General features: G+C 36.6%; 1 protein-coding gene across 5 annotated transcripts in view; it reads right to left on the reverse strand.

Annotated features, from left to right (window-relative positions):
- pak5 (p21 protein (Cdc42/Rac)-activated kinase 5) overlaps positions 1 to 25,877 on the reverse strand; it is a 58,495-nt gene that overhangs the window by 15,599 nt on the left and 17,019 nt on the right. Inside the window, exons 1-3 of one of the 5 annotated variants that reach the window (XM_083562111.1) lie at positions 19,027 to 19,518; positions 13,089 to 13,312; positions 11,921 to 11,965 (exon numbers count right to left, since the gene is read on the reverse strand). In XM_083562111.1, the coding sequence (XP_083418237.1) occupies positions 11,921 to 11,965; positions 13,089 to 13,312; positions 19,027 to 19,042 (285 nt within the window). In that variant the 5' untranslated portion in view covers positions 19,043 to 19,518. Of the gene's footprint in view, positions 1 to 9,489; positions 9,764 to 11,920; positions 11,966 to 13,088; positions 13,313 to 19,026; positions 19,519 to 25,877 lie in introns of those variants that run through there. The other 4 variants (XM_083562112.1, XM_083562113.1, XM_083562114.1 and 1 more) reach the window with 4 other exon arrangements.

Genomic DNA, 25,877 nt, shown 5'->3' on the forward strand with positions numbered 1-25,877 from the left:
GCTTTGAGCAGAACAGCTTTCATACTAAACAAATGGAGCCTCAGCTCATCCCATTCCACCCCTACCGAAGAGCATTTAACAGCTATGACTCATACTAAGCTCTTTTACTCTCAGTGTAGGACAATTAAACAGTGAAAAAAAAAATGTATTTTACCTTATCAGGAGCCAAATTTGTACAAAAGACAAAGAGTGGAAAAAAGTGCAGACTTGATATGACACAAGTCAACATACATTCTTTATGAACCAAACAGCTCTTTGGATACTACTACAAATGGTACTGTCCTGCAGATCCAGAGGTACATTTCACAATCTCATAATTACATACCCTGAGTGTTTGGCAAATTATTATTAAAAATATTTTAATAATACATGGTCAATTTTCATTTAACTAAAACATACTGCAAAAAGGAACAGAGCAGCTCTATAGTGCAAGCCGAGGCATCTGAACTCTGGTGTCAGATGTTGGTCAAGTGGAACTGATGGTGTAACAACCGACCGAACACACATAATTTAAGTTCAGGGGAAAGACATTGAGACCAGCAAAGTTAAACTGCCTGTGGGATCCTTATCCAATAATATCAACACACAGTCATATAGTGTAATAGATGTTTGCCTCTTTGTTTTATGTTTTTAATTCACTAGACATAAAAATACAATTGTATATAACATGACATATCTGTTGTTGTTCACAAAGCACTGTACTAACAATTTGTACTTTGGAAAAATGCAAAAGCACAGTAGCAGACAGCCAAATAATTTAAATAGAGGACCCATTAAATATTTATTGAATGCTGTAACTCAGCCGGTATGGCTGATAAGCTCCAAGTGTTGATTTTAAGGCAGGAGTTTATAAATCTCTAAGACAGGCCCGTCACATCACAAAAGTGTCATTAAACCAAGTCCTATCCATCTCTATAATGCAGTTGTCACTAAAAGATGGGGTCACACACCAACCCAAGCCTTAGGCTTTAGATCAACAACAAGCTCACATTATCAGAACAGAGTCAGTCGACTACTGCAATCGACTACAACAGCACTTCTGTCTGAAACAGGACCTCATTAGCATATCTATCCTTGCCCATCCATCACTGTCACTCTTGCTAATTTACATACATTTTCATTAACCAATAATAATAGGATTTTTTTCTTACTGTAAATTCTGAACTTAATATAAAACAAACATCACATTAAATAGCGGCAAAAACGTTGACATAAATTGTGTAAAAGCACATTGTGTTGGTAATCATATACTTTAAAGTCTTCTTAATAAAATAATTGATCATTTTTAACCAGCTTTTTAAGATGGAAATACAATGTGTGTTTGTTTCCCCTGAGAAAGTGCAGCAGGTCCTATAAAAGCCATTAAGAATTGTACCAAACAAATATGTACATGAATTGTAACATTATCTGCTTAATTCACCTGACACCAAGCAAGAGAAGATGGAGTGTTTAATACTGAAGAGAAAAGAAACTAGGTCTGGAGTGAAAATCAATAAGCACAAAGAAGCTCAAAAGAGGAGAAAGAAAAGGGTGAGTGTGTGAGAAAGAAAGGCAAAGGGAGGAGGTAAAGTGAGGTTAATTGTGTGACAAATCAATGTCAAGCTCCACAATCAAACTTAGTTTTGGAAAACTGTCTATTCATTTAAATTAGGTGTCTGATAATGCTGGAGCGGCAAGTACTACTCTCTTTCTCTCTCCTCCTTTTTTTGCGAGAGTGGTAAATTCAGCACTGTACTCTCTTCCTCTCTGCTGGCTGCTGTGACAGGAGCCATATTTTACCTGGGCTCTGTCTCTGGCCTGTCCTGCTGTGATAAGGTGTAATAGATCCACTCTCGGCCCGACACTGCTGTCGTCTCAAGGTAAGTGAGGGAACGAAATGAGGGAACATGAGAGCAATGAACAGGTGGAGGAGGAGTGTGAGAAAGAATGGGCTCGCCAGAAGATAAGCAAGGGATTAACCTTGAATGTAATGAAGTGTGTGTGTGTGTGTGTGTGTGTGTGTGTGTGTGTGTGTGTGTGTGTGTGTGTGTGTGTGTGTGTGTGTGTGTGTGTGTGCCCAAGGGGGGTGTAATTAATGACACTGCCTCTAGCAGACCTCAGCATTAGTACCTTTTCTCAAAACACTCAGTTGAGGCCCATAGATGAGGGCAGTGTGTAGGTCAAAAGCAGTGCACACTAACAAAGTCACATTCCTAATTGAGCGGATTCATGTTGGGTTTCCCCTCATGGTGCTGTTTCATAATAAACAATCAACTACTGATGAGGAGTCCAGTCCCAATAACTAAATTGTGTAAAATTTGTCATTAGGTTAAAAAAACTGAAACACAGCTAGTGTTTAATTATGATGTCATTACAACACAATCTTACAGCATTTCGTGATATAGTCACGAACTTTAATCTATTGACCCGTGTTCATGGACACGAATTTCCGTCTTTCTCCTTGCAAACAGGACTGCTGAGGATCATGGGTAATGCTGACACAAATGACAAAGGTCATTTTCCCCATTTTTATCATAGAATAAGGCAGAAAATATACAGTAAGGGTTAGTGTTAGGGTAAGGGTTATACTGTAATGAGAGTGTGTGTTTCTAATTAACACAGTCTCCTTAATGAACTAAATTAATATTTACTGTATTTTGACTGTAAGGAATCACTGAAGCACCAGTAATACTTCCTATTAAAATACATTACATAGAAAGTCATCCTTAGTGACACGTAAAAAAAAAAAAGAGTGAAATTTGTGTCTATGAACACGAATCAATATATTATATTTCATGACTATATCATAAAATGGTGTACGACTGTGCTAGTCATTATGTAATAGCAAGACTGTGGCCACTATATCAATACCTCATATACTCATTCCATTAAAGTATTGTGTATAAAAAAAAGAAACAAAAGCAAAAAATTAAAAAATTAAAGCCCAGCTTACAAGTAGATTGCACAATAACAGAAAGTCACAGAAGTGTTGACTTTAAACTAGAACTCTGGCTCCACCTTCTGGTGAACAGCTTTCGTGCTGATTAAGAGAGTTTTTTTCACTCAGTATTTCTAGCTGAGCAAAACCCTGTTTAAAAAAAAAATTTTACAACACAAGTGAATTGTGGGATTCAAGCTTTGACATTTGCACGATACGATTATTAAATTCAACCTTAATGATGTGTTTAAATAAGTAACCTTTAAAGGTCAGTTGCAATGGGCTTTAAAGCCCCCTGAAGTGTGACAGTGAAGATAGAGTTCTTCTTAGCAATACATCAAAAACTCATCTTGAATCGTGTACTGCAGAACTCCAGGAGGAGAGTAACTCATGCAGCACATATGCACTCTGGAGTTTATGACTCCAAAAAACTGAAACAGCAAATGGGCACTAGAAGCACAATTATGTTTCTGACCCAATGGAAGTACAGATTGACCTTTACACTTCAGTAATAGTAGGATCCAGTGGCCTTAATAAATTAAAAGCATAGGTCAAAGATAAGAGTACAAAATATAAGAAATACTTTCAGAACTGAGAGGTTATTTTCAGGGACACCAAGTTTTTTTCCACACAAAATCTGACCAAGACTGGAGATGTAACGGGCAAAGTGATTTAGTTTACAGATTTTTTGCTATTCCATTGTTTGTTGAACTAAACTTTACTTAAATTCTTAATCTGTATTTGCCTGATTATAGACTACCTGATGACTGACTGTCAGGTCAGCTGCAAGTTTAAGCCATAAGAAGGAAGATGCTGTATTTTATCCTCTTGGTACCTCATGGTATTCACAGAGCAGTTTACTCATCAGCAACTCTAAGCTGATATCAGATCATGGAGCCTTTATTACATGTACAAATTCAAGCACAATACATACATGATACGTGACCAGTATTGGTACTAATGCAACCATTTTACCTGTAACATTATTTACTTACATATTCATTTATTCTTCTGATAGGAGTGTATGGGCAGACAGGTTATTAAGAGTTAAAGTGACTGGGATGGGACACTTTGTCACCTACGGTTTATGTTCATTTGAAGAATGTCCAAGAAATCAATTTAAGTATCTTTAAAAAAAATAAATGAACAAACAAATACATACATTATATACATAAAATAAACTGCTATACAGTACTCCTATTGTGATGTCATAATATTGGGTTTATAGTTTAGTTTAGTTTTTTTTTTTTTTTTAGTAAAACAAAAAAACTGAAAAAAGAGAATCTCTGCGCTGTCTGCTTTGTTCATTCATGCAGAAATAACCCACAAAAATGTGTGAGGTAACTATGTCACACTATGTTTACTTTAAAAAAAATAAATGAACAAACAAATACATACATTATATACATAAAATAAACTGCTATACAGTACTCCTATTGTGATGTCATAATATTGGGTTTATAGTTTAGTTTAGTTTTTTTTTTTTTTTTAGTAAAACAAAAAAACTGAAAAAAGAGAATCTCTGCGCTGTCTGCTTTGTTCATTCATGCAGAAATAACCCACAAAAATGTGTGAGGTAACTATGTCACACTATGTCACCAACATTCAGAAATGAAGTGAATGTAAATTCGAAGGATTACAGAATGTTAGAAACCAACCCTATTTCCGGGACATTTATACTGGCCAGCAGATGGCACCATTCTACTAATAATTTCTTGATTATACACTCATAGCATATTATCAGTAAATACAGCAATGAAGACAAATATGCTTTTAAGGCAAGGTGATGCTTGCACATATATAGATGTTAATTTCTTTATTTCTGTTTTCCCCATTTCTCAATTATAATTTTAGAGAAATGTTCTTGGCCTTATGGTTATAAATACAGCTATATTCTAGAAATGTAGTTAACATTGTAGTAATCTATTCAACAGCAACTTTTCAAACAGCAGCAATATTACAAAATATTCATTCCTTTTCTGCACTAATGTGCCTGCATTGAAGTACAGTATATTTTTGATTTTTGCATAATGACACAACCTTCAGTGTAAATTGAAAGCTCCAAACACTATATGTCTATTTCGAAGGCCTAAAGGCCCTGTCCTAAATCTTACACCAGTTTTGTGGATATTTATACTTGCCCCTCTCATCCTTAAAAATAGATACTGATTGAATTATTGAACCAATAAGTGCTTCTAATTGTGTGTCTCAAGTAACATAACACATGGCTGTTTGCTGAATCCATGACTGGTTAATGTAATGCACTCATCTATCCTGCTGCCTTTTATTAACTACAATGTGCTGTTTAAAAAAAAATTAAAATTTTATATTTATATTTTATTTTTATTTTATGTTTATATTTTATATTAAGTACCTTAAGTATTTATTGTTTTTGAGAAAATTGGACAGTGAGTGACTGGAAGAAAGTTCTGTGGATAGAGAGAGTCTATGGATAGAGTCCAAATGTAAAAAGATTAACAGAAAAACGTATGTAAGACAGAAAACAGGAGAAAATATATTACCAGACTGCCTCTCACCCACAGTCAAACATGGAGGCTAATTGTTGAGGGTTGTTTTTTTGAGCAGGGAAGGTTGGAGACATTTCAGGAAACCTGAAAAAACATGGCTACTATTCCATATTTCTACATCAGGCAATTCCATCTGGACTGTGGCTAATTGGAACCAACTTCATAATACAGCAAGATAATGAACTAAAGCATACATCCAAGTTATGTAAATGTTATTTAGAGAACAAACATTCTACTGGAGTGTTGTCTATCATAAAATGGCATGCTCATTTACTGCACCTGAATCCAATTGAATTGCTCTGAGATGAACTGGATCGCATTTTCAGAAAGAAATCTCCAACTAGTAAAGAATAACTTTGGCAAGTTTAGCAAGAGGCATGTCAAAGTATTTTAGCTGAATATTTTCAGAAACAAACTATCCAGATGCCAAAAGTGTGTAAAGTTGTGAATCATGCTAAAGGAGTATTTTTCAATTAAAATATCTAGGGTTAAAATACCTAATTTTTTATAAAATATATAAAAAGGAACATGCATGTGTCTCTCAAAAACATTGAAAGACAAGGTGTTTCCAAACTTTTGACAGGCACTTTATATATTTTTATAAATATTAGACCCCAGACAGTACTCCTGTTCAGCACATGGGGCTGCTCAAGTCCCATTACTGACATACTGAGTGGTTTGATTTTGAGCTTGTGTTTTCTCCTGAGTCATGGTGTTTGGCTGCTTTGTTTATGCTTTACACTGTCACAGTCCCAGCCATACTGCCGTAATAGCATGTACACACACACACAAGCTGCGCTGCACAGCTTTCAAGGACAGCAGCACATCAATCAAGAGCCAGAGGTTATACGCTTCCATAAAGGTTATGTGATGCAAGAGACAATATGATGAATGTGTGTGATTATACTTGCTATTCCACTTGAACAAAAATGTTAGGAGTTTTTGGTTGTTTTTGAAAGATCTATTCCAATCAGAGACAGCTGAGAGACAGAGAATAGTTTGGAGATTTTGGCATGACATCCTGAGGTACAAGAGCTGATGAGAGAGGAAGAGAGAGAGAGAGAGAGAGAGAGAGAGAGAGAGAGAGAGAGAGAGAGAGAGAGAGAGAAAGAGAGAGAGAGAGAGAGAGAAAGAAAGAGGCAAGCAATCAGAGATGGAAGCTGACTTCAATTGCTGTCTCTGATGACCTTGACTACAGCAAGCACCATTTATATTCCTTAAAATCAAACATGAGAGAAATACGTCAAGCAATTGCCTGTGTGCAGTCTTTTTTGTGTAACGTTGAGCTTATTCATAGTGACAGGTAGCACAAATGTGAATGGAAAATCAAATAAACTATCTATTTTCTAATAAATAAAACACGGTAATTTTGTGGCAGTAAATAAGGATCAACAGTGGGATGTGATGTGGGTTACTGTTACTATTGGACAATCATGAATGGAATTTTAAATAGATGTTATCTGTTTATTTTTTTTATTTATGCTTTAAATATCCATTTATATTTATGTTGCAAAAGGTCAAGTTAGTTCCTGTTATCAAATACATTCTATTAGCAATAAACAGTCGTTTCCTGACCTTCTCTCTAATAGTTAATAAGAATGAAATACAGCTTGTTAATGAAGAACCATGAATGCACAATGTCTGCTCAAGCTGACCAGAACTTTACTGACCAAGACAAAGTGCTGACATTTGGAAGAAGATCATCTACAAAACATCTTAAACAAAGCTTCATTACATCATTAATAGGATAATGTGGAACATCTACCACACAAATCGCTCTGAATCATCTGTTTCAAGGACGTTTAATATACATGGTCTGAACTGAGAACTCAGCAGCATTGTGGTATAAATAGCACACAGCCAGAGTGGTAATAAAAGTATTAATCAATGTATAAGTGACATTTCCCTAAAAAAACAGTGAGTGCTGCTATATAAAGCAAGACCCATACACTATGCCAGTCAGCAAAGCCAAGGAACACTAACCCAGTGACCAGAAAATTTATGTCACACTTAGCTTCCAGATTCTGAGCACTCACACACACACACACACACACACACACACACACACACACACACACACACACACACACACACACTGGCTGCCTAAAATAACCCTATCCTCTCTGGAGATAAAACTAAAAAAGCACCACTGCTGCAACCTGAAAGTTGTGCATTAACAATTACAGCCTTTACATTAATATCACTGCATAATTACATGCGAACCGGAACAAAGCAGGCCAGATTTAACCTACTCTAATATAGTGTGTGTGTAAGAACGTGTGTGTGTGTGTGTGTGTGTGTGTGTGTGTGGAAGAGAGAGAGAGAGAAAGAGAGAGAGAGAGAGAGAGAGAGAGAGAGAGAATGAGAGGAATCACTGATCTCTGTGAATAACACACCTGTGTGGCGTTGGCTTTTTTCCCCCTTCCCCTGAATTCAGCCTCCGCCAGTTCAAGCAACTGGCCTTGCTCCGTCTGCCTGGCCCAAGTCAAGAGTCTCTGCACCTGCTGCTTTTAGCTGCTTCTCTCTCTCTCTCTCTCTCTCTCTCTCTCTCTCTCTCTCTCTCTCTCTCTCTCTCTCTCTCTCTCTCTCTCTCTCTCTCTCTCTCTCTCTCTCTCTCTCTCTCTCTCTCTCTCTCTCTCTCTTCCTGGCACTCCTTCTTTAGCCTGCATTAGCTCCATCTGCTCACATCATATGTACTGTAACCTCATGCAGCTGCCATCCCATCCATACTGTGTTGGGAACAGAGGCCTACTATTAGATTTCCCTCAAATCACGTGACAGGTGTGGTTGCCCTGCTATTACTGAATCACTGGCTAGGAGTGTTCTGTATTACAGAGAGTAAAGCGCTGCTGTGGCACTAATCATGCTGGTACATGGACGAAAAACTCTAAATTACCACTTGGTGTGAATGAGCATGTGAGCGCATGTCTGTGATGCACTGTGATGGACTGGTGTCCCAGTTACGGTGTCTTCCTCCCTCATATACAGTGTTCTAGGGACACACTCCACCATGACTCTGAATAGGATAAAGTGCTTTCTGAAGAATGAATGAATTAATAATATAGTTTCAGTTTTAGGTTTAGTAATTTGAGACAGTCAAGTTGGTATAATTTTCCCTACTGACAATGGTGCCCGGTTATTATTAGAATACAGGGAGAGCTATAGAAAACCCACTAAACCTTTTGGGCTTAAGTGTTCAGAAAAGACAGAAAAATTGGGTTTTTAAATATAATATTGCATTTGATTGATTATACAGAGTTCATGAAGATGTTACAGTTTTTATTAATCATAGATTTGGTCATTCATAAACTACTTCTAGCAACACTCGATTGTGATATAACTCGATTGTGGCTTGAAAAGGCATATCCGTTAGTCACACGCTGCATGTGGTAATCCAGAGCGCTCTGTTCATTTCATCTCAAACATAAAACAGCACGATTTAATGGGTCGTATTCGTAGTGGAGTTGCACATGTAATGAGGATTTACTTATAAAGTGAGACTGTAAACAGATTTTCTTACCTTGCTGATGAAGATGAGCAACAAATCAATATGTAAAAATCTCTCCAAAGCAAAAGAGCCAGCAGTGCGGGTAAAACGGGTTGTGAAATCTGTTCATCAAGCATCACACTTTCTCTAGCATGCAAAAACCCTCATTAAATAAAAAGACCGAAACTTGGAATATTCTCCTCAAAAAATTCATTACCGTTCTATTGCTATAAAATGGACCAAATGCTACGCAGTTCACAAAATTCGCTGAAGGTCAATTTGCCAGCCGCTATATTAATAAACAAACAAAGAAGCTTATAACTTATAACAAAGTAATTCAGAGCTTATAGCATAGTTACAGAGATCAGATGAGGTAAAACAAATAAATCTTGATACAGCAATTCTATTTTAGAGTATTTCTCTGTTAACTAGGTTCTTAGGCTAAATCTGTCTATCAAACTGACATCACGCCTACATAAAGTTAGAGTTCTGCCAGTAACCTGGTTTACCATGAGCTCTAGAGACTCTGATAAGTGCAAACATTGAAGCACACTCACCTTAGCAATCATATGACAGGGAAAGTGAATTATGTGCTATGTCACCTGCAGCACAATAGAGGAAAACTCAACTAAACAATGGAGGTTCAGACAAAAATAGAAAGCCCAAAGGCCACAACTATTAAAAAGTTAAATAAAAAAAGGGTACTGAGTACATCAGAGGTGATTTGCCGGTAGAATTGATCTTTCCATGAGAACATGATGAACACTCGCGAGATGGACACTGTTTTCCCTGACATTCTCTGTACTTCCTTATTACCCCAGGAACGGTGCACAGACAAGTCTGCCAACTGCAGGAATGAGCACATCATTTATGTGTCACTTCAGTGAGAGGAAAAAGATGGGTGGGGGTGGAGGGTTAGCTAAACCTTTCTAATATTATACACAGCTTAAACCCAGAGACTTATTCCATACTCCTGAGAAGTGCTTCAATCACACTCATGGAATTAATACTGATGTATGCATGGTTCTTTTTTTTTTTTTAAAGGTTTGTAATTTAAAAATGTCACATAGAGAAATATTAATGTAATGAGAAAAAAGCTACAAAGCTACAGTGGGCTTTTTTTCAGGAAAAAGCTTTAAGAAGAACTCTACCAAATTAGAACTATTACATAACCAAGAGGGAACACTTTTTATTGCAACACCATACCGCTGTAAGCTTGTTTTAAACTTTATTTCAAATGTTATTTAAAAGGGTTCTTTTGGAATTTTGTGAAAGCACACAAAATGGTATAAACTGAGGCTGTCCGTTAGACGTAATGAGTCCAGCCAATCAGTGATAGCTGGTAAAATTAGCTCCATTTAGGAGAACATCTCTTTATCTGTTTTGGTGATGTTTCCATTAAGCATTATCAGCCATCAGTGTTATGAACACACAAGGTACAAAGTGAATTAATTACTCTGCATTCACATTTCACCAATAGCAATTTATAGATTGTTGTTGTTATTATTATTACACTAGTTTATTTGTTATCCTATTGATAAAAATTTTAAGTTAGACCTCCTTTATAATTATCCTCTAGCTGTAGACAATTAAGCAGCTGCCACTGAACTTATATTTAGAGAATATTTAGGTATTATTTATTTACAAACATCTTTAGGCTAGTACTTCCTGATCATAAGCTAAATTTTCTGTGGCCTTCAGTTCTTCTTTTCATACTTCTAATGCAGGTAGTGGTTTCAGACTGAGAATAAGTTAGACATAGTGTACTAATAAAACCCAGTGTCACATTAGAGATGCAACCGCAGTTAAAGGAGTCTTGAAAATCAAGGAAGACAGATCCATAATGTGGGACAGGATCGAAGTCATGTGAAAGGCAAGCAGTACAAATGGCACAGGAAGCAGAATATAATGAGCAGGAAGCAAAGAACTTTCAAAAACCAGGATAAGTGACAAATAGCAAAAGCAAAGCTAAGTTCAGGTAAGGCACACTGAGTTTTTGATGACTGAATTAAATGTTCAAGGTCTGTTAATACACACTATGGGTGTAACAGGAGTGTATGATTAAAACTAAGGAGATGAACCTGCTATGTTGAGTGTTGTGCTGGGGACTGCAGTCCACTGCAGCCATGTTTGTATGCCGTGGTGCTAAAACCGAGAAGAAAAAAACACTTTTGACCTTTTGTAGTAGCCTGCTCCAGCTTCAACAGAAAAGGGAACCAAAAAGTGTTGATGCAGTTGTGCTTTAGTGAGACATTAAGTAAGACAGTTAGTGTTTTTAAGTTCATATAATGAAAGAAATACTGTTAAAACCAAAATCTTATTCTATATTTAAAAACATCACATCATTTGATTGGAAAACAGTGTGGTCCAGGAGTTTACCTGTCCTGAAAATTTGCTTGCTTTTACCTGTTCTAATATTACAATATACTGTACAAGCAGGATTTATTCAGATGCTATAGGTAACCATTTACATATTTAAAATCTTTAATTTTTATTTTCATTCTTTCTTGTAATATGGCTTGCTATAGCAAAGCATGCACAATAAAACAAGCTTAAAAACTTAAAAAAAAAAAAATTGTCCATGCCACAAGAAGAACTTGTCATGATGTTTATCATCGCAAAGTTTCATCATGTGACATGATTATAGCAAGCCATATATTATTATGAAGCATTCAATGAGAGGGGGTTATAATTTCATAATAAGGTACAATACATAAAATGTTGCTACACATTTCATGAGCTTAAATATGCGACTACATAAATTGAAGAGCATGCATTTTAGTTTCCGCTAGTGTATGAAGGGTTCCTCAGGCCTCTCTGGTCACATATATTTTAACAGTTCAGCACAATCATGTAGAAACTAGATCTACCCAAAATGCATGTGGCCAAGCAGTCAAAAAAACAACAGAAAAATAAACAATTGGAGGAATAGAGTGGCCAAAGGAGATAAAATAAAAAGGATCAAATAGGGTAGGAAAAAAGGCATACTTTTCGCAACGGTGATTCAGATGACCGGACAATCTTGGGAGATGTCTGTGAAGAGATCAAGAGAATTAATATCTTGTTGACTGCTCTTCAGAGATATCTCCTATGGTACTCAAGTCGATTACAAGTGTCAGTTCATTTTCATTGTTTTATTTTTTTTTTTACCCGGCCTATATTCTCGCAGGTTTCTGACAGGCTCAAAGCCATGTGGAGCCCTCCTCAGTCCTCATTCTTTGCCTTAAATCCTGCACCACATTTAGCACACAATTATGTACTGAAAAATGAAACGCAAGTTATCGGCTATGCATTTTTGATTAAAGTTCACTTGCTTTTTTTTTGCAGGATGTTTTTATAAAAAGCACTTGATTGATTCTTTTCCTGGACCATGTCCTTGATCTTCATAAGGGTATGTTCTTTAACAAAATCTGTGGCCTTAACAGGTCAATTCATATTAACTTCACGTGACAAGTTAATTGCACACGGGTGAACTCAAAACCGTGGATATCAACAGCTTATACTATAATAATTTTTGAAAAAGTGAATACTGGAAACTACACTGTCCGTCCATCTTGCCACACATATCCTAAGCTAATTTGGTCATATTCAAGACATGCAATAATAAAAATCTTTTTCTTTTTTTTTTGTGGTGAGTAAATACATATGAAGTCACTTTATTACACTAAATAACAGCTGCATTATGCACAAAATTGAATACAGGTATATCTAAACTATTATTGACACAGTATTCATAGAGAGTGTTACCATTGCTATTTGAACATTGTTGGACAGAAAGACAAAAAAATGCGTACAGACACAGGACAAAAGGCAAAGCTGCAGGACAGACTGCAGAGACAGACATTAGAGACAGTGGAAAGGGGTTAAGTGATGATGGCTAAACTGATACTGCTTATGAAAACACATTAGAACAATGACAGTATATGTATGTACTAAAGGCCTATACAATCCCCTGTGCTGAAATTCAGAACACATGTAAATACTGACATTCAAATACAAGAGAAGCAGCTAGGAAATATAAGGTAGAGAAATTCTCCTTTTGGACATTCATACAAGCTTATTCTGAAATTTAAAAAAGGTAATAATAAACAATGTACACATACAGGAAAGAAAGCGGAGTTAAAAAAAAAGATTTACGAAGCACTAGATCGTATACCTTCATAGGGGCCAGCTGAATGGGTGTAATGTAGGACGGGTCCACCATCGGTTTGGGTCGGTTGGCCGTGTCTGCCAGGAGACTCTGCCATTGCTGAGGAAGCCCGGTAAACTTCTGTTCACGGGGGTCAAACCCTGTGTGAACACGATGCTCAAAGTTCGAGGGGGCCGAGATTTCCAGCCTTTTCTTCTTCTTTCCAAACATGTTGGAAAAGCTGGACAGACCTAGAAGTACAAAAGGCGGAATGTTAAAATACGATGTATATTGCCGACATTTCAAATGTTCCATTGAGTTACTTAAATTCAGTATAAAACTAAATTTTATAATATGTTCTGATTGCTCTTTCTGTGTTTATTCATACCCTGGGGAGCAAAATTACACTGTTAACCCAATTTAGCCACATAAGTTCTTATGCAACTACCAAAAATATTATATATACTATATTTAAACCAAAGACCTTGTATCTCTGAAAAGACACAAACTACAATTAAACATCGAATAAAAAGCCAAGGTTTTTGACTTCCAGAATAACAACATAACCATATCATTCCAGTTATGGGGACATATAAATACAGGATTCTATGCTTGTATTTATAATATATTAACAAAAGCAATTGAGTAAAAAATAAATTTGCATCATCTGAATAAACAGTATTAGTATGTATCTTTAGTATGGGAATGAATTTGAAAATTAAGATGTGGATCAAAAACATTTAAAATGGAATAGAGCATTCAGGCCACTTATCAATCCCTTTGTGTTTCCACTGCTAAATAAATCTTAGTTTATCACGACCATGCCTCACTTTTGTTGGTCTGTGTCATTCAGGGAAACAATGGTGTCCTTTTAGCCGAGCTAACACTGAGCTGTACACTGTGCCTGGCTGACCTATGCGCTGCCAGTTGGGCTGCCAACATGTGCACACGGACAAAGGGACAGGCGGCATGTGTATGTCTGAATGTGTTTGAGAAAGAAGGTTGTGAATAAAACCGGCTAGGTAAACACTACTACATCCTATGTAAATACAGCGTGGGCAGAACTCCTGTTTTACAGTAAAAAAATAAATTCAGTTCTTCTAAATCAGGACTGATCTGTAAAGCAGCTGAGATTCAGATGGTGTACTTAAACCAACAGTGTTATTTGCATGAATGAAGAGCTCTGTCTCCCGGCAACACCCGAGAGCATCAAATGAAAAATAACATGGATGATCATAGCGCTAATTAATGGGATCATTCTCATTTAATTTCCTTATTTTAGCTCCAGTAGTAAGAGAGAGGACTACTGAGAAAGATGGGCTTTCTAAACCGGAACAAGCAACAATCCAGAGACAAGATGACAGAATGATCAATCAATGTTCAAGTTTAGATATACAGGTAAATGTTAGAATTATAGTCAACTTTTATTACAATAAAATCAATATAGTCTAGTAAAATAGGACACTAACAGCATCAGTGCGATGCCTCCACCAGCAAGTCTAATCTTTACACATATTTGACTTTGTAGTGACCTTGATTATTTTTGGATAAAAAAATAAATAAATCAATTAAAAAAATCAATTAATATGCTGATTCCAATGCTATGTATATTTCCATATCAATCCTTCAAATACTATTTCAGCGTTTCAGTGATATGGACCCACTAAGAATTGTGGACAGACATAATGACAAACATTGGGATATTTTACATTTCATTTTGAAATTTTACATTTCAAATTTTTATAAATAAATATTTTTGTTACATTATGTACAAGGCAAAAAAAAAATACTGTTCTACTACCCAGCCCTACAACCCAGTGGTGTTCTAATTAATAATAATCAAATATTTCAGGCACTGTCAACTTAGACTTTGTAACAAGGAACTCCAGCACTTGGATCGACACTTGACCCATGGGTCTATTCCACTTTTAAGGACGTGCCATCCTATCAGACAATTTGAAATTGTGCTGATTGAGAGACCACTTGTGTCTGCACTATGGGGCTTTTACAGAGGCCTTGCTGTCATAAAACGCCCTGCTCTACCATGCTAACTATGTATTGTAGTAAGTGCAAACACAGAGAAAAGTCCAAATCCCCTAGCATATTTACACCTCTCAGTGGTCTATGGCAAAGCCAAGTCAAATTACCACCAGCCAAGAGTCTGTGCTTTCTATCCTGATGCCTTTCACCACTGAGGCAGAGCCTTCATCTCCGAGAAAAGAAAAATGAAGTGTCAGTTAGGCCTTCACCTTATACATACATACATACTCTTTACCCGAGTCACTGGATGTTCTTCTGAAGGAGAAAGCAGGTGGACGACGGCAATATATTGACTATATTGAATTTAATGCAAGTATAGGTATCCCTTGCCACTAGTTCCCTCTCTCATAATATCCCTGAATATCTAGTCATTAGGTATGGATTAATCAATCATTTTTTATTGCCCAAACCAATATCAGTGACACAGTGACATTTCTGAATGGTTTTATTTTTTTTATATGTATTTATTATTGTACCAACAGACCAATATCAAATAAAACATGTTTATCAAGTTTGTCACTACTCTCCTCAAGAATTCAATGTTAATCCAGAAAAATGTTCCACCTGCCATCCGCAGCCTTCCTGAGGCACACCCTTGATTGTTAGGGGCTCAAGATGAATGAAGTCAATTTCAATGCACTCACAGAAAGGCCACTATCCTGCGTAGTAAGTTTCAAAAATGGGATTTTTTTGTTTGAAGACAAGTGAAAACCTTCCTTTCTTCAGAAATGATTCAACAGAGTATACAGGTAGTGTGATTATGTGAACAGGGATGAGATGTGGTCATAGCTGCATTTTTTTCCTGATGAGCTGTTGACTGTTGACTCTTCATTGTTTATAGAGAGATCATTTAAAGTATGCCTACTTTTGTCTCGATCTTTGTACATGCTACATCTGCTGAAAATAATTATCCTGTGCACAACATTGCATTCCTACATCTAAATCAACTTATTGATTGCTTTTCTGCTGACTTGTCAATGAGCTCACAATATCCCCTATGCAATATAGGCATGCCAACATTCCTTTTCACTTTAGGTCTCATGCCCACTAATGCTTATTGGCTGAATATGTCTGTGTGTATCGCTGTTGCTATTTGAAGTTACTGTCAAACACAAAAGCAAAGCACACCAATGAATGTGAATAAAATGCCTATTTGAGTGTAAGTGTTTTTGAAAGCAGGTCATTGAAGTGCAGGTTGCACTCTTCAGAGGCTTTGGATCCTCTTTAATCCAAGGCTACAGAGTAAATTATCAGTCCAGACTATCCTCCTCCCACTGTAATTTAGTTAATGGACAGATGAAGGACTGAATGAGTGCATGAGTGGTCTATTACCTGATTTATCAGGACACAAACAAGCAATTTTTTGATTTATTATTACAGAGCAGAGCTTGCATAACATATAAAAGGAAAAACAGAACACAAGACTTGAGAATACAGTCTAGGTGAACCTCTGCTCTATGTGTGAGAATCGGTATTTATCTTTCTCTTATTGAGCAGAGAACACTGAACAATTATGTGTTTATGAGTTTAGGCATACAAGAGTGCACATTAGCATTTTTCTCCAAGTACAATAAGCTTATCTGTAATGGTTTATGAGCAGCAGACTGAAATGATCCACAGCAGAGCTGTAGATGTCTCAAAGGAAGCACACCTCCCAAATGGATCGTGCAATGTTATCTGTAAAACTAGCCATTAAGTGGGAAAATTAGAAGAAAATTGAGAATTGAATCTACTAGCATCCAACCAATCTGGACAAAAAGCCCTGTGCACTCCCCTGCAATCCTACCCACCAGCCACCCTTCCCCCAATGATCGTTTGAAATCTTTGAAGCGCATTATAGCAGCCCTGTCAATCATTCGGAATGTCGGAAAGTCAAAGGCATGATCTCAACATTGACAAATCTCTACATACTGCATTCTTATATCATGGTATTAACAGTGGGCCTTGCACTGTTCTGTATGTGCGCCTTCTCACGTCTCAAAACTGAGGAATTGGGCTGGATATCAGGCAGTGAGTGAAGGGGCTGTTAACAGTCGAGCTCTATTTGAAACCTAGATGATTGGGAATGTCTTTCAAATAAGATTACTTAGACTGCTTAGGGCTTAAGACATTCTGGGGGAAAAAAAGGGAAATGTGGTGCAGTGAAAGTGCAGCTGTGGCCTTTTCATGAAGTTACTAAAACCGTAATGAAAATCTAATTACATATGATCAATTTGTATGTGATATAAATTAAAGGATATTCATCCAGCATGGGTTTAATTGAAGAATTCTTTAAAAATATTGCATGAAGTGTAAAATTGTAAACTATTCATGAAAAAAAGGTAGATATGTAAAAAAAGGTAAAATGTGCTTAGTGTGTATTAAATCAGGACTTGTTATAATTTCAGACCTTCTGAAATGAATAAATTGTGATGTCACCTTACATGTGCACTATACACCAGCACTTTTACAATACTGGCCACTAGTTTGTGCCAAATTTGATCTGTGATATGTGTTTGTCTATGTGCATGTGATAATGCAATTTAACAATTAAACATGTATGGTTCTACCTATGATATGCATTATCAGGAAAAAATATTAAGTGCATACAGCAGTAGCCTCAGGGACTAATGAAATCAGGGGCCATGGCAATGAAAGGAGAACGCTTGCACTCGACCTGAAGCTCTGTTTGTCCCTGAACCATCTGTCACCATCTGAGGGACTGCATGCATTTCCCGCCCGGAGCAGTGCAGTGGCAACATGGGGCAGAGCGAGGCCTGGCCTTTCCCCAGAAGCCCTGCTACCAAAACAGAACCCAGCGCTATTTCAGGCCCTTGTACACATGTGCTGTTAAGTTACTCTTTGCAAAGCCAACTGGCTGTAGAACCCCTGCAGCATGGGTCTTGGGGGCATTTGGTATACATAGCACAATTAACTGACTTATGACAAGCATGTTGTACAGGCAGGATGTTCTTCGTGTTATTAAAGCAAGACAGTAGAAAGTAAAAAAATGGAACAGCATAGTATGCTTCTTTGATTTGGAAGTAGATTTCTTAATCAGCCCCTAAATTAGAGTTACAAAGCAATGGTAACTACATATATCATGTTTCTACAACACTATGTGTATGGTCACTCACTCACAGTTGACTCTAAATAAGAGTCCGACGTGTCCCTCTATACAGTGTGAAGGAGCGTATGGACATGTTATATGCAAACACAGTTACATTTAATTATTTTAATTAAATCCGTTTTTAATATGTCCCTTTTGGGAATCCCTTGGGTTATTTTAACACACTAAATGTTGAAGCTGATTCTATTTAATTCCTAGAAGGCAGGCAGGAGGACAGCAATTTCACCCAAATACAGATCAAAACAATCAAGCATGCTGTGCATTGTGACAAAGAGATTTTTTCTTTATTGGATATCTGGATGTAAAAGACAGAACCAGACAGAACATGAAAAAGAAAGGAAAGGTAGGGAAATCAAAGGAAATCAAAGGAAAGCTTTGCTGACCAATGAATAAAAATATTATGAAGTTTTCAGCCCCATCCATTGGTTTATTCATGCTATAGGAAACCAAATCAAATGGATGCCTAATAAACCTAAGGTCAATTTTAGAAAAGACTGTTCATTGGAATCAATTGAGTGTGGTTAGGTTTGAATCATATCGTTAGAGACTAGCTCTCTCTAACTCCAGGGTACGGATTTTCCATTATTAACAAACTATGGTAACTGAACAAGAATGGCAATCTAAATTGAATCACAATAAATGTAGCATTGATTTTAAATTTAGCTCATCTTCTATTTTTAAAAAAAAAGACACTTGATATTTCAGAAATGAAAACTATTTTGTGGTTTTGCTAAACAACAATGTAAACTCTTTTGCGCTCTGTAAAGAGTAAATATATTTAAACAAAAGCACTCTGGTGTAATAATTCCAGCTTACCTGGTATAAAATTCATTCGTCCTTTTTCATTAAATACCAACTCAAAATTTTCATAATATTCCCTTCTATAAAAAAGTCCATTAGAGTATGTAATGTTGAAAGCACATTCCTCAGCGCTTCACTGTGGCTGTAACAGAGGCCTCGCCTTGGGCTCATCCATTCACAGTCCTGTAATGACCAAAGAAACACTGTGCCAAAAAAAATGCCAACGATAGCAACCTAATGCAGACAGGCTAAACCCGGGGCATTGGGATGCGGGACAGCAGAGATTGTCCCAGGCTGACACCATCCTCCTGTGTGTGCTCTGAATTCCTACTCCAGCACTGCCTCTCATCTCTATGCACACTGTGTCACCTTGTCTCGACTAATTGACACACAAACAGGCACGCACAACATCCGTAGTGTGACCACCGGCTGCCATGGACAGAAGAATCAAGGTCTATCACATTGTGTAAGTGTGAATGAGAGTGTAAGTGTGCAGTCGGAGGCACCCAACTGGGAAGGAAGAGTGAGAAAGAGATAAAGATAGAGAGAGAAGCAGTGCTCACAGCTGTTACAAGTAGTGAGTACATAGCCTGTGTCATACACACAAACACACAAACATAAACAGACAGCACTAAGAGAAAATACCTAGTTATTTATTTCACTGAATTGCTCATCCACCACCCCAGGGTCAGAAACACTTCTCAATGAAACATGCTGACATAACTCACTATGTCTTTCAGGAGGAAGTGAAGAAACTACCAGAGCCTCAGGAGCTGAGTGTGAAGCTTGTAGAAGCACCACACCCCATTCACTCCACACACTATTTTTACCCACATCTCTACAGCCCTAGTGTGGCATGCTTATTAGGGTGAGGGCTGCAGGGGCATCTGGTCTACCGGTGCAGATAACACTGTGGTCGACAGCTCCAACATAGAAACACAGCAGATCAGTCAGAAACTTGAGAACAGCCATCTTAAACATCTGAAGTATTTTTGCCTGGTACTTTTCACTTTCTCCGGTGCTTAAGCTTTACTCTGAAAGGCATCTCTCAACTCCAGTTTTTGACTCATGGTTTTGTATTACTCAGTGTTTAATAATACTACAATTCATTGTGATCTCCTGCATTTTTCATTATTACCAAATAACATGTTGGTTTCTTTTTAAAAAACTTAAATTTCAGTTGTTTTTAGGGCGTAGGAACTAATTTACCAAATATTTTGTTAAGTAAAAATCATTGCATAAAAAAAAATAAAAAAAAAAAAAAACATTGAAAAAAAGGTTTTATTCTTTTGTCAGTTTAGCACTGATTGCGCACATCAGTCACTGCACTGTTCATCCTGAAAGTATTCACAGCACTTCCCTTTTTTTCACATTTTGTTTTGTTCCAGCTTTATTCCAAATTCATAAAATTACATTATTTACCTCAAAATGTTACAAACAATACAATATAATGACAACATGAAAAAGGTTTGTTTAAAATCTAAAAAAGGCTTGTTAAAAGTCTATGAATACTGGTGTACATGTGTTATATATATTTTATATATATATATATATATATATATATATATATATATATATATATATATATATATATATATATATATATATATATATATATTAAATACATTTGCAGATTTGAAAATAATGAATTTAATCCATTAAATTCCAAGAAAATCCAAGCGCTATGAATACTTTTCGGATGCTCTGTACACCACACAGCACACCTTAACCTAATTTAAGCAGAATAAGCACCAGTATGTACATCAAGATTGTACAGCACTTCTTTTTCTGTCATGATGTTAACTTGTGTATATATTATATAAAATATTCCAAGATCTCATTTGACTCCAAGCAATATTTCAATATCAGCCATTGTTAAAAATTCAGCCAAATGGGATATTGTGGAAGCCTGTTTCTCAACAGGGAAAAAAGAATTACAGTAAGTCTGAATTTTTTTTTTTTAAATATGTATTTTGCCCTATAATGACTTATTTTTGGTTTTGTACAAAACAATCACTTTTTACCTCTTACTAATTAAAGAAGGTGCAATAAAACAAAAAAAGTATTTTGAAATGAGTGTTATTGAGTAAATATTAGAGAAAAGAATAAACTATAGCATATCATAAATGTATTTATTAAGAAGGCTTCTAACAAAATGTACAAAATGCTTACTGTAGATGAAAATTAATAGGGCATACATATTTTTTGCTTTGTATGCAAACCTTTGGTAATTGGTAATTGCACATTTTCATGCAATATTTAAAATCTCACTGTTTGTAATCACCATTAAACTTTGACTATAGTTTTAATTTGATTGAGTCTGTTTGAGATACCAGTGCATAGCAGCCTTTCGAACAAATAACACACAAACATTTCACATTTTCTTTACTGTTCATAATAAAGTTATATTAAATCTGAGGTCTTAGTCACTTGGAGCTGGACTGTAAATGTGGACACAAAGTGCTTTGCTTCACTGTGTAGTTTCCTCAGGCTCTGCTCATAACTGTTACACTACATTCAGGCCTTATAAAAGAATCAAACACTTCCTCACAGCATACCCAGCAGAGATGGAAAGATAACTTTATTGAAACTCTAAGACACTTTCAAATTGCCTTTGTCATAGCCCATATGGAGTGTGTTACTTTGCCTAGAGGGAGACATCTGTACACTGTCACTGTGGCTGATGGGTAGAACAGCAGTACTTTACTCTCATGAATGAAGGGCTAAGCTTTCTGAGTCAGCACTATGTTTTCAGAAATGAGAACTGAAAATCTCTGGCCATGTCTGACCTCTGAACATCTGAGTCATTGCCCAAGGATACACCCAGTAATGCTGCAAGCCGTAATGCGCCATCTGACAAAATGTCTGTTGGCTGAGGGCTATTAACACCACTACACAAGAGACTAACATTCTAGCAAGCACAAGCATTGCTGTATTTTCTTCTAAATTATTTTCATGATTCATGTTTGGCGAGACCAAATCCTTATGTCTCAAGGCAATCCTTGTATGCTGACATTTTTTGTACTACTATTACCCTTGGCGAACACAGCGCACAAGCAAATGTACTGTCAGACTACCAATACACCTGACTATTTGCTGTTATAATAACCTACACTCCACTGGGAAGATGTTTCATTATATAGGACTTGTACAGACTTGTAGAGATTTGTGCTTCGGCCACAATGTTTTTGGTAAAGTCAGATACTGATGTAGGGTGAGGAGGCCTGGTGTGCAGTCAGCGTTTCAACTCATCCCGAAGGTGTTCAGTATGGTTTAGGTCAGAGCTCTTTAGCAGTCCACTTCAGGATCTTGGGGTTTCCTAGTTGAAGTTAATATATTATTTTATATCAAAGAAAATTCACATTTTTTTATGTCACAATGACATCTTGCATGCCATGTAGGCACACAATATAAAAGATAATTGAGCACTAATCACGTGCTACAGGGCTGCAGTTTAAGATTTAATCATACCCTGTCAGTCCATTATTAAGCTTTCAGTGTGAGACAGAGGTGTTCTGGGCAGTGAAGTTAAATTACAGCCTATCTGACTGCTGAGCAGCTGAACACACTTGCAAACTCACTCACACACACACATACATGCTCACACTCACACATCCAATGCACACATACATTATTCACTCAAATATGTAGACACTTCCGAGCACACACACACAGACAGCAGCACAAACAGCATAGATTAACCTACTGCTGTAGCTTTCTGGTCTCAAAGTGCACTCTTGCCTCTATGACCCTGTTTCAATCGCCTTGTGTGTGCAAGAGAGCACTTTGCAGGATCCTGTGAGAATCCTGACAAAATCCCTGGACATGAATCATTTAGCAGACACTACACAACACACAGCCGACTGCTGGATTAGCAGAACACGGATTTATTTATTGCTGAGTGTGTGAACAAGACTTTCTCTTAATGTTTTACATAATCATAATGTGTTTTCGAAATGGAATTTAAATTCATTTAGACCCACCCCATATTTTAGATTTGTTATCATGTCATTTATCTACATTTCTATTCTCATCAGAAACGCTTGTTGGTGTGACACAGCTTGTTTAAGTATTCCAGAAACTGCTGATCTCTTGGGATTTACACCCAAAACTACAACAACAGTCTCTAGAGTTTACACAGAACAGTGTGAAAATTGGCACAAAAAAAAAAAAAAAAAATTAAGTGTTAGCTCTATAGGCTAAAACACCTTGTTGAGGTCCAGACTGATTAGAATTTGCTCAAATAATTATTCTTGACAACCAATCAACAATAATGTTTTCCTTTTTCTGATGACTGATGAAAGAATGAAGCTCTTGACCTTTATCTGTATGAGTTTATGAAAAAGTGTAATGAGATTAACTGAAGGTGTTAATACAAAAGTAAACAGGGAGTATATTTCTTTTTAAATTACAAAACTACATATAATAATGTTCAATACACAAATTCCGCTTACCATAGTTGTAAAAAGAGATTATTTGAGCTAATTCAAACCAGTCTGGACATTCTTTTATGACCTTGGTCCACTGAGTTTTATCGGGGAAAAGGTCAGGTCAGCTGTCTATGGGGACGTTTTAGAGCACTTCATGCTTCCCTCTGCTGACCAGCTTTATGGAGATGCTAATTTGATTTTCCAGCAGGACTTGGCATCTGCCCACATTGCCAAAAGCACTAATACCTATTTCATGGACCATGGTATCCCTGTGTTTGATTGGTCAGCAAACTCGCCCAACCTAAACCCCATAGAGAATCTGTGGGGTATTGTGAAGAGGAAAATGCGAGACACCAGACCCAACAACGCAGAAGAGCTGAAGGCTGCTATCAAAGCAACCTGGGCTTCCATAACACCTTAGCAGTGCCACAGACTGATCACCTCCATGCCACGACACCTTGCTGCAATAATTTATGCAAAGGGAGCCCAGACCAAGTATTTAATGCTGTACATTTTCACATTTTTCAGCAGTCCAACATTTCTGTGTTCAAATATTAAGTAATATTCAAATGTTTTGAGATACTGAATATATCATCAGCTGTAAGCCATAATCATAAAAATCCTAATAAATAAACACTTGAAATATATCAGTTTGTGTGTAATGAATCTATGTGATGAGTTTCACTTTTTAAATGGAATTACTGAAATAAATCAACTTCTCGATGATATTCTGATTTATTGAGATGAACCTGTATATATTGTGACTTTTATGGTATATCACCTGCCCCATTCTATAAGTTCATCTCTGTTGTTTACATCAGTCCTATTTATTAACAGATTTGGGCCAGAGGTTTCCAATATGCTATCTACTAGAACTTTGCATGTCTGAGCACATAATTTTACATTGGAGTTTGCAATTTCCGCCTCTGCATTTCGGACATCGGCCAGATCTTAATGGCAGCTTCCCAAAAACATTATGCAACTTAAAAACAGGGTTTGTATAACAGCGGGTCAGCAGCCTACACACAGCAGACAGACAGGCAGACAAATATACAGACAGAGAGAGAGAGAAAGAGAGAGAGAGAGAGAGAGAGAGAGAGAGAGAGAGAGAGAGAGAGAGAGAGAGAGAGAGAGAGAGAGAGAGAGAGAGAGGACTGCTGAGGTAAATAGATGACACAATTGACATCATCTTTGCAAAGTATATGATTTGGCTGGTGATAATTAGAGTTGTCCAGCTCTATGAGTGCAGCTTTTGAGAATGTAAGCTGATCTAACAACTAAAAAATGTCTCGATTCCTGTAGTGCATCTCCTAAAACTAACTTAATCATTTGCAGCTAATAAAATTAAAAAGATTGCCCAAAAACACTGCTCACTCATTTACACAGTTTTTGAATAAGATTGCCTGCTATATTTATAACTAGTTAGTAAAAAAAAAATGAAGGTCCAAACAATGAAATAAACTTGCGTATCAGTACAAATCAAGGTGGAAGTTAGACAATGGCATGGTCTCACTCTCCAGGGTCCCCAGTTTGATTCTGAGCATGAATTACAGTCTATTTGTAACCATTGCATACCCCCTCATGTCCATTGGTGAATTGTCTACACTAAACTGCCTCTAGTTATGAACAAGTGTTTAAATGTGATTTACTGGAGTCCGGGGTGTATCCTGCATCAAACCAAGGTTAGAATAAAACAGTTATCTACAAAATTAATAAATGAATGCATGAAAGATCTGATTAAATACAGTTCCACTTTCATACGCTTACTGTGACATTAACAGTGGCATTTCCATCTCTACTGTTAGACCACTGAGATATGATGCATTGCTGTTGAGGTCTTAAAGCCAACATTAGCGACAAATACATTCATACAAACATATCCAACAATTAGATACAGAAAATGTGTTGCACCAAAGATTAAAGCAACAAAAATACATGGTTTAATGAAATATGTTTAATAAGAACTAGGTAACTGGTACCTTTTGTAATCATTTTATAATAGTGTCAAAAATAAAAACAACCCTGACATACGTGCTGGTAATGCCTTTTTAAGCAAAGTCTGGGTAATCAACCCACTTTACCTGCTAGGACTCCAAAACTTCAATAATGAACTATGCTACTAAAAAATATTATTTTTATTCACACATTATACCAGCAGAACATAACATTATTCAACTAAATGCTCTGTGGAACATTTCTAGTGAGTTTTCCTGCTGAATGAATAAGTGAGATAAGTATGTTTTGAAACAATAATGCCTTTTCCCAAATAGGAAACGCTGTTTATAGATGTATATTAATCTCTCTATATATATAAATCTATATAGATCTGCACTGTTAGGTTAGTTACATTGGAAATTGTTGGACATTTGATTCGAATATATTACGCTCATTAAGTGAAACTGTCCCTAAAGTCATCCTTAATTATAATGACATGAT

The sequence above is a fragment of the Silurus aristotelis genome, assembly GCF_946808225.1.
Source record: "Silurus aristotelis genome assembly, chromosome: 15".
In the NCBI taxonomy this organism is placed as follows: Eukaryota; Metazoa; Chordata; class Actinopteri; order Siluriformes; family Siluridae; genus Silurus; species Silurus aristotelis.